This window comes from Prinia subflava, chromosome 1 (assembly GCF_021018805.1).
Source record: "Prinia subflava isolate CZ2003 ecotype Zambia chromosome 1, Cam_Psub_1.2, whole genome shotgun sequence".
NCBI lineage: Eukaryota > Metazoa > Chordata > Aves > Passeriformes > Cisticolidae > Prinia > Prinia subflava.
In genome coordinates this window covers 126,838,590-126,854,393 of record NC_086247.1, presented here as the reverse complement: position 1 = coordinate 126,854,393, position 15,804 = coordinate 126,838,590, and the positions used below count along the sequence as shown (strand labels likewise).

The 15,804-nt window shown below is 36.5% G+C and overlaps 1 protein-coding gene across 1 annotated transcript in view; it reads right to left on the bottom strand.

Moving 5' to 3' along the window:
• Positions 1–7,708: 7,708 nt before the first annotated feature.
• Positions 7,709–15,804, bottom strand: part of THSD7A (thrombospondin type 1 domain containing 7A) — a 270,216-nt gene continuing 262,120 nt past the window's right edge. The window contains exons 30-31 of the mRNA XM_063411466.1: positions 13,209–13,296; positions 7,709–11,576 (exon numbers count right to left, since the gene is read on the bottom strand). Of these exons, the coding sequence (XP_063267536.1) occupies positions 11,492–11,576; positions 13,209–13,296 (173 nt within the window). The 3' untranslated portion in view covers positions 7,709–11,491. The remainder of the gene's footprint in view (positions 11,577–13,208; positions 13,297–15,804) is intronic.

Here is a 15,804-nt window from a genome sequence, read left to right as displayed (position 1 = left end):
TCATTGTAAGAATCATGAATATTGGAGCTAAAGTTTGACCTTCTTCAAGGCCATATATCAGACCATGTATCAAAGTTTTTGTCTACAGGCACTTGAGTTACGTGTTTTTTTCTTGCCTTATTCTGAAGGAACACTGAATATCTGAATGTGCTGGAATTTTAAACTGTTCACATTTCCCCTCATTATGACATTTATATTCTTTCAAGTTCTCCTTTCATAAGACTCTTGTTCCTCTCTCTTCAAGCCTGTGGCGTTGGCAGGCATGTTTCAGGTGCGTCCCTGTGCACTGTGATCCTTTCCTCACTCCGAGGAAAATGAAGACTGACCAGCTCCCCTGCTTCTTGTCCTTTATGATTTGTGGCAATGGTGCCTGCTGCAGACCATACCCCAGATCTGCTTCTCACCTACCACCCTGGAACCAGAAGGGCAGTAGATGCCAAGAGATGGCAAAGTTCAAAAACAAATTGGTCCCTGTCATAAAAGTTAAAGCCACCTAAGCCTGCCAGATACCGTGGCTGATGGACAACTGCTGGCCTAGGGAGTCCTGACACAAATAATTCTTGGCTTGAGAGTGTAAATGCAAAAAAAAAAAAAAGTTGTAGTAAGTTGTTTTATAAGATGTTGTAGTACTGCTGAGCAATTCTTTGCTTATTCTGCCCCTGTCTTCACAGGTCATTTGCTGAGCTGTTGTTATAGGCACTATTTGTCTATTAACTATAACAAATGTAAGATATTTTGCAATAATTCTACTCTGCTCTTGAGGAAACCTCACAGCACAAGTTTTGTCACGTCTTTGATCATATCAGATTTTGCTGTGGCTTGTTGCTTTATGACATATTTTCCCTTGCTTTTCTTTGTTCCCCTACTGCTATCTTGCAGTGTTTTGCAGTCAATTCTAGCTACACTTTAGTTCACTTCAGGCACTTTTTTGTTCTAGTTGCTCATAATTTTAATACCTTCCATAACTAGCCCACAGGCTTCTTTAGCATGTCTGCTCAGTCAGTATTTTTTTGGCATTAGCCAGTTTTCTGTCCACGTTGAAGAGTTTTCTTGCTCATTGGTATATTAGGTGAACAAAGCTAGTACTACTGGTCACCCTTGTGACACAACTTCTGCCATTATGGTTCAGATGAAGGTCTCATTCATGCTCATAAATACTTATATATTTTGTATAAAAATTATAACTGTTCATTCTTTTCTTTAATCACATTGCTTTGCACATAGTGCAGTTTTAGTAAATTTAGGATTTTTGCTTCAGTTCTAAATTAAAATATCCTTCAAAGCTACCTTGAATTTCTTCATTAAAAACAGCAAGAAATGCCTCCAAGGTAATGACAACCTTTTTTTTTTTTTCACTTCTACACATTTTTCTAATGATTTGAAGCCAGAGCGTATCTAGCTTTTAAGGTTTTCTGTTTCCTTTTCAAAACTTGATGTACCAAGAGAAGATTAGTGTATGTCTATTCATATAACTCAAAAATTCATCTATCCTTTTTTCTCATCCATCTGCCCCAGAATTCTCTCTGCAGCTACAGAGTTGTTGCACTCAAAACCTTGCTTGCTTATATAAGTAAAGCTAAAAAATTGTTAGTATAAGTGAAAGTGAAGCGCTCCAACCATTACTAGTCCATATCTAACTGTTTAAAAAAGAAGGTGAATGCAATTAAAATGTTTATACATACATCTCCTAGTGCCTACCTCCCAGTGTCAGGCTGATGTCTCCACTGCCCTTCTGGATGCTGACATTGGTGGGGCTTCATAGTAATGGCAGTGGTGGGGTGTTAGTGAACTGCCAGCCTCTGGAGCCTGAGGAATGTGATTTTTGGGGTACTCCTCACTCTAGGATCAATTTGGGGCCATTTTTATGTCTGCCAAAACCCTTTTACACCTTTGCTCTGTCTGCATTAGTCTGTTGTTCTGTATTACACCCAATTTACTACATGTGGTGTCTTTTGTGTATATTAAACACTACTTTGTTATTCCTGAAACCAGTTCTGTCCAGCTCCAGGTCTACAATCACCATGTTAGAGCCTTGAACACTATTCTGCACAGAACAACTGCTTCTTACTGCTATCTTTATAAAACTATGGTTCTACTGTACAAAGACAAATTAAATGTAGACATGTGGCATCCTTCCTGCTACTCCAACTTGATATCCCCTGTTGGTGCTCTTAGCAACTAGTTCACCTGGGCTAAAAGATTTCCAGATGAGAGAATAAAACCACATGGACGTAGATACATGTGCCTGACAGTCAAATATGTTCAATGTTGACCAAAAGAACAAAAGGAAAGATTCTCCTCCCTCCCACACTCAAAACAACCCCAAAACAACAAAAACCCCCACACCTGCGAAACAAGAAAACCCCCAAATTAAACCAACAAAACAAAAAACACAAAGACCCAAACCAACCTAGCAACAAACCAACCAAAACAAAAAACAAAACAAAAACAAAAACCCAAAGAAACAAACAAAAACCCCAAAACAAACAAACAGGGCTCTGAGAATTTGAAGACATGCACAAGCAATTGATTGTGCAAACTCTCCACAGAGAAACTGAGACCAGAGTGGACTTCCTGCTCCTTAGGAATTGTATGGTAAATGGTAGATCTGGGAGGCTTTTTTGAAAAGCAATTTGAATACATTGATCTCGAGAAATCTTTAAAATAACATTTTTTCCCTATTTAAAAGAAATTTAGTGTACTTTTAAAAAATTGTCCTACAAAAAAACCCCCCAAAAAACCCTATTAATTGTCCTACTACATAAAAAAACCCCAGGAAACCAACCACCCTCCCAATCCTGTTGCATACATGATTTCTTGTTATACACATAATTCAATACAGGTAAGCAGACACTGCCCAGGATGTTTTGTATGCTAATTGAAAGCTGCTTAAATAGAACATAAAAAGCTTTAAAAAATGTAAATCATGTAATAATAAATGTTATTATTATTTATATTATTTTCTTATAATCTCTATAGTGTTATTATTGGTATATAAATCCTTAAATAATAGCAGACAGCTTCATAGCTCATAAGAATTTGTTAAACATAAAGGCAATTTTTAATATGTCATGGCACAGCATTTTGATGAGATCCATGAAGTATTCTGGAGAAAAACCTGTACTGCCATTTCATTGATCTAAGGTGGCAGATGAAAGTCTTGTCACCTGCAGTACCACCTCATTTCAAAGTGAATGCAGCTAGAGAGATGGAGTATGGCAATTTTTAATGTAAATAATGTTTTGCCTTTCTGAAGGAGCCCATTTACAGCCCTGAGGCCATCAGACTTTTGCCCTGGCTTCTTCAGCACTTCTGCAATAGGATTGGAGAGTCAGTTTGAGACTGATGATTAACTTCTCACTTGTGCTGCAAGCCTTCCTTTTATATTTCTGTAAAACTGAACAAATGACTGCTGCTAATGTTTTGCTCATCAACTTGTAAGTGAAGGCCATTTAAGACAGAAGTGTAGGATTCAGCTCCAGCAGCTGTTCTAATGTTGCAGAAAGCTTTTGCTGCAGTTCATTAAATTCAACTTCAGGCAGTCACAAAACTGCCAGCTAATTATTTTTTTCTTTCCTCAGCTGAGTGAATCCTGGTGTCACCAATTTCCTCACAAAATGGAGCTACAGAACTCTTCATTCTGAAGACTGAAGAACAAAGCAGTGAGGAAGACACCAATGTAATTCTGTTAAAAACAGGTAAGACTGAATCAGTGGAACCTTATTTCCTACCAGTTTTTCAGACTCTTGGGAATCAGACTCTGTATGGGAAATTGGTTGTTTGCTAGTAGGTCACAGGGCCTTTATTAATAACAGTTAGTTTATGTTTCGGGGACTAATAACCAAATTGGAGGTTACATAGGTTCAGCCTTCTGGCTGAAAAAGAGCAGACCTGTGGCTGAGAAGTCATTTTCCTCAGTCCTGAGCACATGGAGTGTTTAAATCTCTATTATCTCAGTAAAAATCAAATTAAATTCTGACAATTTCATCTTGTGAAATACCAAAACTGAAAACGACACCCAAAATTGAAAGATACATGTATGGAGTTGTCCCTCCTGACCTTGCATATCTACCTGAATACAGCTCTGTTAACACATGGATGATGATAGACACATCTTAGAAACTAATTTAAACATACCTCAAGATCATCTATATTACCCATGACTTAAAGTTGTTGGTATAGCTATAGATAAAGTAATTAAAATCAAAACGGCCATGTGTGTTTAAAATAACACTCCAAAACAGGAAGTGTGAATAACCCCCTGCCGTGGAACTGCTCATGGAATAGGGATTTTGATTGATCCCTGTGGTGATTCACTCTTTAGGAATGTTATAGCCTGAGAATATTTTCAAAGTACACCAAGGTTTCACCCCAGACTTCTTGGAAAAAATAACAGATACTGAAAATTTGAGCTTATGTTAATGGTTGTTTATTGTCACATCACAGCCAGAGTTTCAAAGAGAGGCTTCTCCCTTCTACTGTTGTGTACACAGAGGAGAGAGCTCTTACTATGATTTTACAATTAAAATTTACACAAAATTAATATAAAAAGGGAACAACAGAGAAAAATGTAAAGTAACAACAATAGAATGGCATGATTGAAGTATGTAGATTTAGGTATCTTCAAGGTTTCTAAATACATAGTTGCACCTTTAGTTGCAGGAAGAGAGGAAAAATTACTTCAGCCTCAAAATCCACATTTTCCATATGCATATTTTTACTTTTGACAGCGTGTCTTCGTGTGCTTGTCAGTTGTCAACTGGCAACCATTGTTGTCTCACTGCGATCTTAAGAGTGAGAAGACACATCAAAAGGGAATTAAGGCTATGATAGCACTCAGTGCAGATCAGAAAAGTTCCACATAAGGCTGAAATCTGGCATTTGTGTCAAGCACCAAGACACAATGGGGGCACAGGAAGAAAGCTGTTGAGGGAATTGAGTTAGAGTAAGAAAGCAAGACACAATATGTAACCTTTTGTCTTAAATGAAAATTTCATAGTTTTTACATGACACAAGTTCTGTAAATTGGTTTGGGTTCAGCTTGGGAGAGGTTTTTGTAGGACTTCATTAGGCTGTGCATTAAAAAATAATCTGTCAGTACTGGACCACCAACAAACTGAATGTACAGTCACAGAACTGTTAATTAAATTCTGGTCACAGGTTCACATCATTTTGCTATTTGCGTATGGAAATCTTAAGGAGCAGCACGGGGAAGAGTTAAGAACCTGAGAATTAAGTCACATTTTGACATGTATAGGTAAGAAAGAGGGTTTTCTCTCTAATTATAATTATTCAGAAAAGGAAAAAATTATATTTGTTTTGAAATGCAACATTGAAATAGTGATGAAGCATTTCTTATTTGTAAGCTAAAGTGATTGAGAAAGAATTTTCTGTCATTTTAAAGAATCATATGACATTCTGAAGGATATTTTTGAAAATAGAAGAAAACCTCATTCATTCTATAATTTCAATTCCAGAATATAATTCTAACAAATTTAAGGGGTAGGTTCTGAACAAAATCCACAAAATATTAAAACATGTGTGGGAGCCTCTAACCCCTCATCTGTAAATGGACAAGTACCAAATCTTATTTTCTCTGAAAAGACAAAGATTTTTATATACATCAACCCCTAATGATAATTAAATAAATTGAGTAATTGAACTGTTTGAAATCATATTTCTTTGAAAATGGAAAACAAAAAGGGCTATGATCATGGATTATGATCCTGTGGCTAAGTTTTACCTTCACCATAGTGACAAATCAAAGGACTTTTCCCTTGCCTAAGGGGGGCCAAATCAGTCCTGGGGCTCCCAGCAGAGCCGTAAGAAGGCTGGGGGTGTTGGGGGACTCCTCCTTGGAGCTCTTGTCCATGCAGCCTCTGTGCAGCTGCCTCCTCAGTGCCAGAGCCTGCAGCTGTCCACACAGCCCTGACAGCAGAGCTGTCACCTAACCAGGCCAGGACACGCAGGGCTAGGCAGGATCCAACAGCATCAGCTTGCCAGGGCAGGTCAGAATATCAGTACCAGGAATGGTTTATGCGTCAGGCTGGAAGGGTCAGCGTCACACAGCCATGGTGGAGATGGCCACGGGCTGGTGCCAAAGGCCACCCTGAGCCTGCTGTGCTCTCACCAGGCTCAGTCCTGCCCCAGGGCAGAGCTGCCTGGCATGTCACAAGCCCAGTGCCATTTCAGGTGAGCCTTGAAGAAGCTTTCCACCTTTCCTGTTTAAGCAGGACTTAGAAAGGACGCCCGTTTACAAAAGGATGTAGAGATGCTTCACCAGAAAGGCACCATGGGAAAGGCCTCCACAGCCAGGGGCACTGCCCAAATGAAGGTAAACAAAATTACACACCTTCAGCCTCTGCCACAAAATAAAGGAATGAGCAAGCAGAGACTAAGATAGACACACATACATACTCAACCCATCCCTACCCCACATCCCACAAAAAATGCAAGTGTTTGGTCACTAGCCTGGTTATTATGTGCTTTTGGATAGACAGCCAGCATTCCTGCATCAAATAAACTGAAGATAAATCTGAAGATTTAGAGATAACATTTTCTGTAGCTAAATTGATAGCCAAGCACATCCTGAATGGCTGCTCAAGCTCACAGCTGTTTTCAGCAGGATAATCTTCTAAATTTTCTAGATTCTCCAATATTGTGAGTTTTTCACATTACTAGAAGATTGAAAAATTTACAAAGCTTATCTAAGTCTCTTGATTTACCTCTCACTTCATGTCCTTTCATTACACTTGTATTCGAAAATCATATTCTCCTATAATGTTCAAGGATTATTTTTGAAGTAAAGACTACCATTTCCCATTAATCTGAAAGTCTTGCAAACAGTTGCCAAAGTCCTACCACATTTTCTTTACTGAATATGAAGACTCTATCATCATTAGTATGCCACAGCTAATTCTCTAAATTTATAGTAGACTTTAAATTTTCTTCTCTCTGATGTTTTTTAACTAGCTACAAAATTTTCCCTGTATTGAATTAAGCACATTTCAGTGATCTAAAAATTCCTCTATTCCTCTATTAGGTTGTAGGTGGGAATTCAAGACCAAAGGTTCTGTGGTTTTACTGTGGATTCCAGCAGGAGAAAATGTAGGTAGGAGTTACTTGTGAAAATCCTGAAATGCCTTGAAAATCAGAGCTGAGTGCTCTCAAAATTATGTTTAAGTCTTTTAGGGTTTAGCTTGGAAATATTATTGGGGAGGTAATAACTACTAAAACAGGACAAACCCCCATGATACAGTGTGTAAATTAGACAGCAGAATGGACACAAAAAAACCCCAGTTTTGGAGAGCATAGAGATCAAATATAAGCAATTATGAAAAAGTGCAAAATTACTTCTTTTCTTCTTTTTCTTTTTTTTAGGGACATTTACAGATTCAGCTTCACTTGAAGTGAATAGATGTCTTTTAGTGAGATCTTGATTGATCCCTTATTCTCTGTAGAAGGGTTGTTTTTTCTGATATAAAAATTGCAAGGAAAAAGTTTTATCAATCTTTATTTCATTTATGGGATATTTGTCAATTGGAAATACGTTTTATAAATTTCCAAGTCAACTAGGACTGTAGCAACAGACTTGATTGTTACCATAGCATCAGAAAGTATTTTTCTATTTAATTAGAAGGACTAGTTTTTAACAAGAATATCTTTGTTAATGCCTTTCAGAAAAAATAAGAGACTATTTGAAAGGTGGTCATATTTTTGGAATCTGGCTTTTATTGTTAATCTATCCCAGCATAGTATACTACATTTATTAAAAAAAAGACATTAAATGATTTTGTGTTTATATTTATTGTCAGCAATACATCAGTTATGTAAAAATAACCCAGATGAAAATGTAAGACTTGTTACATTTTCACATCATCTGTATTAACTGAATAAAGCTAGGTGACATTATACACAAATTTGCAGTAGTAGTTGTAAGTAAACATTTTGTGCATTAAAAAAGAAATATACATAATTTAAAAAATAAAAATGCATTACACAATTTACAAATTAACATTAACCAAAAAAAAAAAGGTAAACATTCCTCAGACAGCTGCCTCCTCATTCTACAAAATAAATATTCAAGTAAATTAAGTTAGGCAAAATAAACTCTTAACTCTTAAAAATTTACATAAAGGTAAAAAGACAGATTTCCATTTAATTCAAGGTATATTTTACAGTGATTTACACATAGAGTTTTTAAATTGGTATCTTCAAATTGTAAGATTGGAAAAAAAGACTTTATTACATTTTGGCAGGGGAAGGGGGTTTCAAAATTGATGCTTTATACCAAATATAAACAGGCTTGTGCAGTTGCATCAAAGCTGCAAAAGGAACTGCTCCAGGACTCAAAGCAGACACGGTAAGCTATAAACTACCGTTTTAAAAAGGAAAATATAAACCACCACATCAACAGGAAAATATCTACTTTGCTATTTTCTGAATGGTTTATTTGATCACTGGAAACATTACTTTCACAAACTAATAATCTACAGTAGTGGCTGCTTTAGGCACTGGATTTGTAGAAGCACTCTGATTTTTAAAGCAAATTGCTTTTCATTCTATATTGATAATTCCCATATTATTTGTTTCTGTTTCAATGCTAGAGGGCTTAATCACCTTTGCAACATTTAGATTTACATAGAATTTCAGCCCTCCTTACAGCCTAGTATTTTTTTCTTGATAATGAGGGAAGCCATTCTGGCTTCAAATTTCCATGCACTTTGTTCATAGAAAAAATATTAATAAAAACGCACTCTAGATTTCAAATGCAGCACTAGTATGATGCAAATGTGCACCAGATATTCACTGATCAGATATAAAATGCAACACATACTAAAATACTTGCATGGATTGCAAAGGCCAAACAGACTTAAAAACCCTCCTAGCTCTCTCTTTATCCATTTAATGTGGTAAGAAAAAAGAGATGTCATACCTTTAACTTCAAGATATTAAATGCTTAGATTTAGGACATAAAATTCTTCAAGGCAGGAACTAGGCAACAGCTCCTGCTAAGACCAGCCAGTGTCATAAATAAAGATGACCCATTGCCAATGAAAGAAACCCTGTTCCCTCAATGCCTGCTTGGTCCAAAACTATTCAACAACAAAGAATCAGACTTTTAAAAGAGCAGAAATCATTATTAAAATCTGTCTCCACCTGTAGTTATAGTTCTTTAATACTTAATAGTTTTCCCACGCTTTGTTTTGTATTTCTGACAAAAGAGGAACCAACCAGATTTTTCTTGTTTTCTACTCAAGAATGCTGAAAAATAAAATTACCAACATTTGTATTTTTGCAATGAATCTTTACAAGGTGATGTAAGACTGAATACTCTGGTCCTGAAACACATATATGAATGAACCACTGCTGTAGCAGGGGCCCACAAAAATTCATCAGCTGCAGCTGAGTCAAGGTATAAAATGAGAGCTTAAAACTGCACCAAAGATTGTAACCATTGTTCCCCTGCTCATCATTCCCATTTGGGGAATACCTACACAATGGGATGAAGGTATTGATGCAGTAACACCACACTGATAATATGGCAGCTAAGTTAAAGTAGGATCATAATCTCTCTTGAATATCCACAAAATGCTCATTGGTTTCAAGAATCATACACAGAAAAAAAGGTGTGTATTTTTAAGAACTGATATTACCCATTGATGTCCATGAGAGTCTTGTTATTGATTTCAGTGGATCTGGGCCAAAGTTTGCAAAGCTAGCTTCATTCACTGTGCAAAAACTGGTGCTTCTTGAGTAAATAGAGTGATGAATAGGCAGAAGTGGTTTAGGTTATAAAAAAGACCTGAGAACCTAATACTGAACTTTATGTAACAATTCTTTTTGAGAGGTTGCCTGATAAAGTTTTGTATTGCTTAGTAGTGGCACAGTCACTTGCACGTTCTGGCTGCACACAGAAGCCACTTGAGGAGAATTACCCTTCCCAGGTCACGGATCACATCCGTGACAGCCATGTCACAGGAGTGGCAAGTCAGTGAGCTTCATGTTGGAACACTGAAAAGCCATAAGCATGGAAGAGGTTAACAGTGAGTTTTCATACTGCCAGAGTTTTTAAAAAAGTCATGAGTACTAAAATGGCAGAATTATTGATCTTATTGTTTACTTGCCAGTACACTCAGGAGTTTAACTGAATAATTAAAAGAGTCTATTGAATTATCGTAATTAGAAAAGACATAACGTCTCTGAGTATTGCACTGCCAGTAACAGTGAAAAAGCTCTCATTAACAGGAGGAAAGAAAAGTAAAACCATTTTATTTTAGTTGAACAACACCCTTTTAGACAAGAAATATGTCACTCAGGATTACAGGGCAACCACTTTTCTTTTTCTTTTCTTTTTTTCTAATAAAGTTAACAAATATAAAAAATTTAGTCACAAAGAGCCTTCAAGGTACAATTAGAAACCAGCAGGACAATCTATACCAGTATAGGTAGATGGGGCAAAAACTAGACACTTGTATTACTGCCATGGTGTAGAGCACAAGTGGCTGCTGTGCTGAGGAAGGGTGTGTGGACAGCAAAGGTCGCAGCTGATCCCATCCCGTCACAGTCCAAACTGAACACTACTCTCTTCAGGATTCAAGACCTGTCTACTTGACACTCCTTGCACAAGATACATCATCATTTTTTTCTGAAAAGAGGCAGTTTCTATGGCAATACTAGTTAAGTGCATATCATGCTGCACTAATATAGTGCAAAAATTTGCCTTACATGTAGCAAAAAAGATGCAGGCAAGAGTTTGAGTTAGAGAAAGTAGAAACATATTGTAACATATACAGCAGATATTTTTTTCCAGACACTAACCACTAGAAAATAGTGAATCTGAGAATGCCTCCTTTCTGGATGTACACATGAGGCCTTTATAATTTGGAGTGGTAACAGGACAGAATTTTTCAAGAATTTTGCCCTCTGAGACACAGGTTAACACAAGTTATCATCAACTGGCAAACTGTTGAACTTGCTCAGTGGGTTAATCCCAGTTAAAAGTTAATATTGTACTAAGCACTAAAATGCTCTTCATCACATATATAATCTGATAGAATAATACATATGGTTCAACTGAGTATATATGTTATGTTTGACTATAAAGAGTCGTAGACAGCTTGGTACAAACCCGTCATGCGTACTGATTATACTTGGTTAATGATGCAGGGGCTTCCAAGTGTTAATACTATGTCAGCTACAGTATTCTGGAGGCAGAAGTGCTGCTCAGTTCTCAGACTGAGGAAACACCACAGATCTCCAGCTGCAGTGTCTTTTGAGATTCTGCCTGACTTCTCAGTGCTGATGGTCTAAAGTAAAGTAAAATATCAGTAGGCATTGTGAAATCCATCCTTCTTTATCTATGGTGCAGTTATAAAAAAGAAAAATTCAAAACATTTAATCCACTCCATAGAAAATCCCTGTGGCTTTGGACACCTCTGACTTCATTCCTATAGTTTAGACTCCATTTGTCACCATGAGAAGTTGTATTTTACATGTCTGCGTCTCCATCGTAAGCCAAGGTTAAAGGTTTCAGTCGGTTGTTCTGCCTCCTCTGGGGCTTCTTTGGCTTTTTGCTGAAACAATAAGATAATTTGTAAATAGAACAAGCAACTAATAGCACACAAAAATGTATTTCAGTCTTAAATGAAAGATGAGCATGTTGATAATGCATTCAGTTGTTTGTTTATAAAAACTGTAAGGCTAAAACCTTCACTGGGATCACTAATTATATCTTTATCAACCTAAAGAAATATCTAATTCAAAGCTCAGTTGTTCAGAAAAAAGCTGCTATGGTGCTGATATGACTTGATGAAATCCTTGGTAGGTACTCTTGCAACATCACTCAGTCTTCAGAAGAATTCAGAGCCTGCCATGAAATATTTGGTCAGGTATCAAAGCTGCAATCAGGTTCTTTTAAATTATGTGACTCAAATATTAGACCGCTCTTGACACATCAAGAGCTTCTGCAGGAAAGATGCATCTTTTGATTGGTTTTACCTCATTGTACTTGTTGGAATGACTACAATAAATTCTAGATGTTATAATCAAACCAGCCATTAATAGCAGAGGTATCACTGTTAGCCATAACATTCCTCGTCTAGCCTTGAATTAGATTTTAATCTAGCAGTATTTCCAATTCATTTGATATAGTTTTAAAAAATTACCAGGCCAAAGGAAAATGAGTGTTTATCCATGCTTTAGCACTTATCTTCCTTTAGAGTGTAATGCAAGCATTTCTTTAAATCAGGCCTGTGCATCCTCAGTCTTGTCCAAAAATCTAATTTCAGCTCTGTCACTTAGGCTGCTCAAAACTGAACCTTTTATATGAAACCTTTTGTTACAATGACCTGCAGTAGCCACAGATTCCAGTCCAAATAATCTGCAGTGTTGTTGAATGCTAATGGGTTTCCTTTTCCTCAAACCCCATCCCCCCAAAAAACCAACCAACTAATTAAAAAAAAAAAACAACACCACAAAAAACCCCAACCAAACGAAGAGACAACAGCAACAACCAAAACAACAGCAACAAAAAGAAACCAAACAAGTTTTTATATCACCCAGGCAGAAATGATGTTTTGGGCAAAGTTTACTGAGTAGCAAATATACCCAGGAGCCCCCCAAATGCTTACTAATGCAGTAAAGCCAAGAGCCTGATGTATATGACCATACTTCCCTCACCTTTCACCTGTACTGTCATCTGGATCAGAAATTCCAAACAGGACCCAGAAAACTTCAGGGAGCACATTTTGAAAGGTGGCTAGTTCAAAAAGGTATTATTTCATGTATTAAAAAGATGAGAAAGTCTTTAGGTTTTCTTCTGATTCTGTATTTCTATATCTTGTCAAATATAAAATATGATTTGCCTGGTTACTCAATTTCCTTCTTGCTATTTCTCTCAGCATTTTTGACACAGACACAATAAAATTATTTTGGACACTGTTTATAACAACTGAGATAAACTGAGCAAAAATGAACCGTACACTAAGCTTCCCCATATTTGTAAGTTCTTATATTCTCAGAAGAGCATGTGGTGATCCATCATCTCGTGTATAACCAGAATCTGTTGACCTGAGTCTGGACAAAAGGACACAGCAAATTAAACACCAGTTCACAGAAGTGCCTGCGGTTTCTACAGCAGCAGATGTAAACATTTTCATTATAGTCTGTGAGAGGACTGTTTTCTTATAAATAATTAAAGAACTCACCAGGCTAGATAGACCATAGAAACAATAAAGATGAGTAAAACAAATGCACCAGCAGCTACACCATAAACCCAGGTCTTCAGCCTCCCATCTAAAAGGAATGAATGTTAGTCAGTAGTGTTTGAGTTAGTCTTGTTGAATTATTAGTTCTGATACAATATAGAAATACTTTAATAATCCAAAATAAATGTCTTCACTAGCAATTAAAGTTTAATCAGGGTAAATATTGTTAAGTAACTGAGCAATGACTTCTTTGTGTTCTGCTTTTCAGCTGAAGTCAGGATAATTCAAAGGGAGCTGAGGTCTGAGGCAGAGGCAGAAGGTGAGAGACCCAGAAACTCAGCTACTCTGGTAGCGAGCAATCCCTCAGTGTGATCATGGGGCAGTGCATAAGGGACTCATTTAGCATCACTTTCTAATCTAACTCTGGTAAAGCAATGTGCCTGTTATTTTTATTCTTTTTCCTATTTACTTGTATGTTTTTAAATGTCCTTAGCATGCTGCACGTCATCCATCCCTTAGCTGCACATACACAACTTTTACTACAGCATAAAGTAGTAAAGTTTTTAAATTTCTTTCCCTATCAAATGCAAGCTTTGTTGCTATAAATATCTTCTGCTCACAGAATAAAAATACACAAAAAAGACAAGCAATGCTCATAAAGAAAACAACTGTCTGTTGTTAATAAGGACTTTATTTATGTGCAGCCTGTGCAGTTTGTATTTTGGACATGATGTCCCTGGAGGTTTAGGCATACATACCACTCTCCCTCTTGCCTCAGATGTACCCATGTCTACAAGGAAAATGATGGGGCTTTGTCTGTGGGGTTTCGCTCTGCCCCAAATGATCATGTCACAACTAAAGGTGAGTGCATGCTTTTTGACTCACTACTTTTATCCAACTCATTTTTCAAATTTCTAAATGGCTTTTTGCAAACATTGTTTTCCAGGGGGTTAGCTAGCCTTGTTGCCTCTCCCTGACAATAAAAAAAAATCATCATTATAAAACCAAATTATTTCAGTTTCAAGTGGTACAAGTTCTATTTCATGAAGTTGTGTGTATTTTCAATGTAAGCAAATACAGTTAAAATTTTTCTGACCAAACACTTAGTGTTTCTAATTAGCTCTGCAGAACCAAAGGACATCATCAATGCAGTTTCTATTTCCACAATAATATTAACAGAAGTGAGACTAAGGTTTCTTGGTTACACATTAGTGCTCTCCATTGCTAAGCAGTTAAGCTCAGGCTTTCTGGTCTGTAGCAATCCAAAGTCTTGCTGTCATGTGGACAAATTGTTCAAGACCAATCAATATCAGAACATTTTACCTTTGTTACTTAATCAACCTAATGAAACATTACAACTGATAATAACTGACATAATTGAAATAACTGATCCGTTAAAGATTAATGGAACAGTAGATTTGACCTGACATGTCCTATGATATGATAACATCAATGAGAAGAATTCAGACTTTAGTACTGCTAAATAGGTTAGTTTCCTCTCTCCTTGACTTATTTCCATTGGTAAATGTAAGAGGTTTAAGTTTTTTTTCACGTTGTGTTCTTTTAAAATAGCAACATCTCCTTGAAAAAAATGCTGGCAATATCTTGTATACAGATTTATTTGTTTTCTTCAAAGAAAGGAACTCTGTTAATGAGGTCATTCCTGTTATGCAACTACTGACATCTATCTCAGGCTTTCTGAACTCCCTCTGGACAGATTATTTCTAAGTATGCAAGGGAATTGGTATCTCAGATTCATCTTTTTGTGGTAATACCTCAGCTCAGACAACTGAAGAGGACAGTTTTAGTATCTTCCTTTCTGGAACTGCAATGTAATTTGTGGAAGAAAATGAAAGAACTATTTTAGATCTAGACTTAGGAAATGTGACGAAAAGAATAATCATGCTGAAGTAAACCCAAACCTTTCCAATAGATATCCAATCCTGAAACAAAACAATCAAGCCTAAATCTCATCCGAATTGGAAGACACTCACTTTCTCTCACACTTGCTCATAACTTCATTGCATAAAGTATTTGCTCTATTAAGTATATTTGAGATTATCTGAACTGAGCTATGTTCCCTTCCCAACTCAAATTACATAAAATTGGTGACTTTTCATGAAGTTTCTTAAATGTACCTTGCTTCAAAACCCTCCCTGAGCTCACTTGAGCATCCATATTCCTGAACTGTTAAAGGTGACTGTCTGATATTTGCTTATTGCTGTCACTCTGCGTGCTACAACACACTCTTGTGCATTTTCAGGAGGGGTTAGCTAAAATAAGTAAATGATAACATATTTGGTAAGATGCTGTTTTTTAAAAGAGGAGCAGAAAAGTTTAATTTTCTATTTTTTATTGTTGATTAAAGTACTTGGAGTAAAGACCATTTTATTGCAGGTATCAAATATGATATCAAAGTACAAATAGTAGTAAATACCAGTAGGACTAATAGGATCTAACATAAGTATTTCTCATTTCTAACTGAAACATTATTTAATCTGCTTATTAGAAATATTTTTATAAATCTCAACTTGAAACATGTTATGGATTATGCATGTAAAGACAGTGCTTTCAATTCTGCAATTAAAACACTCAA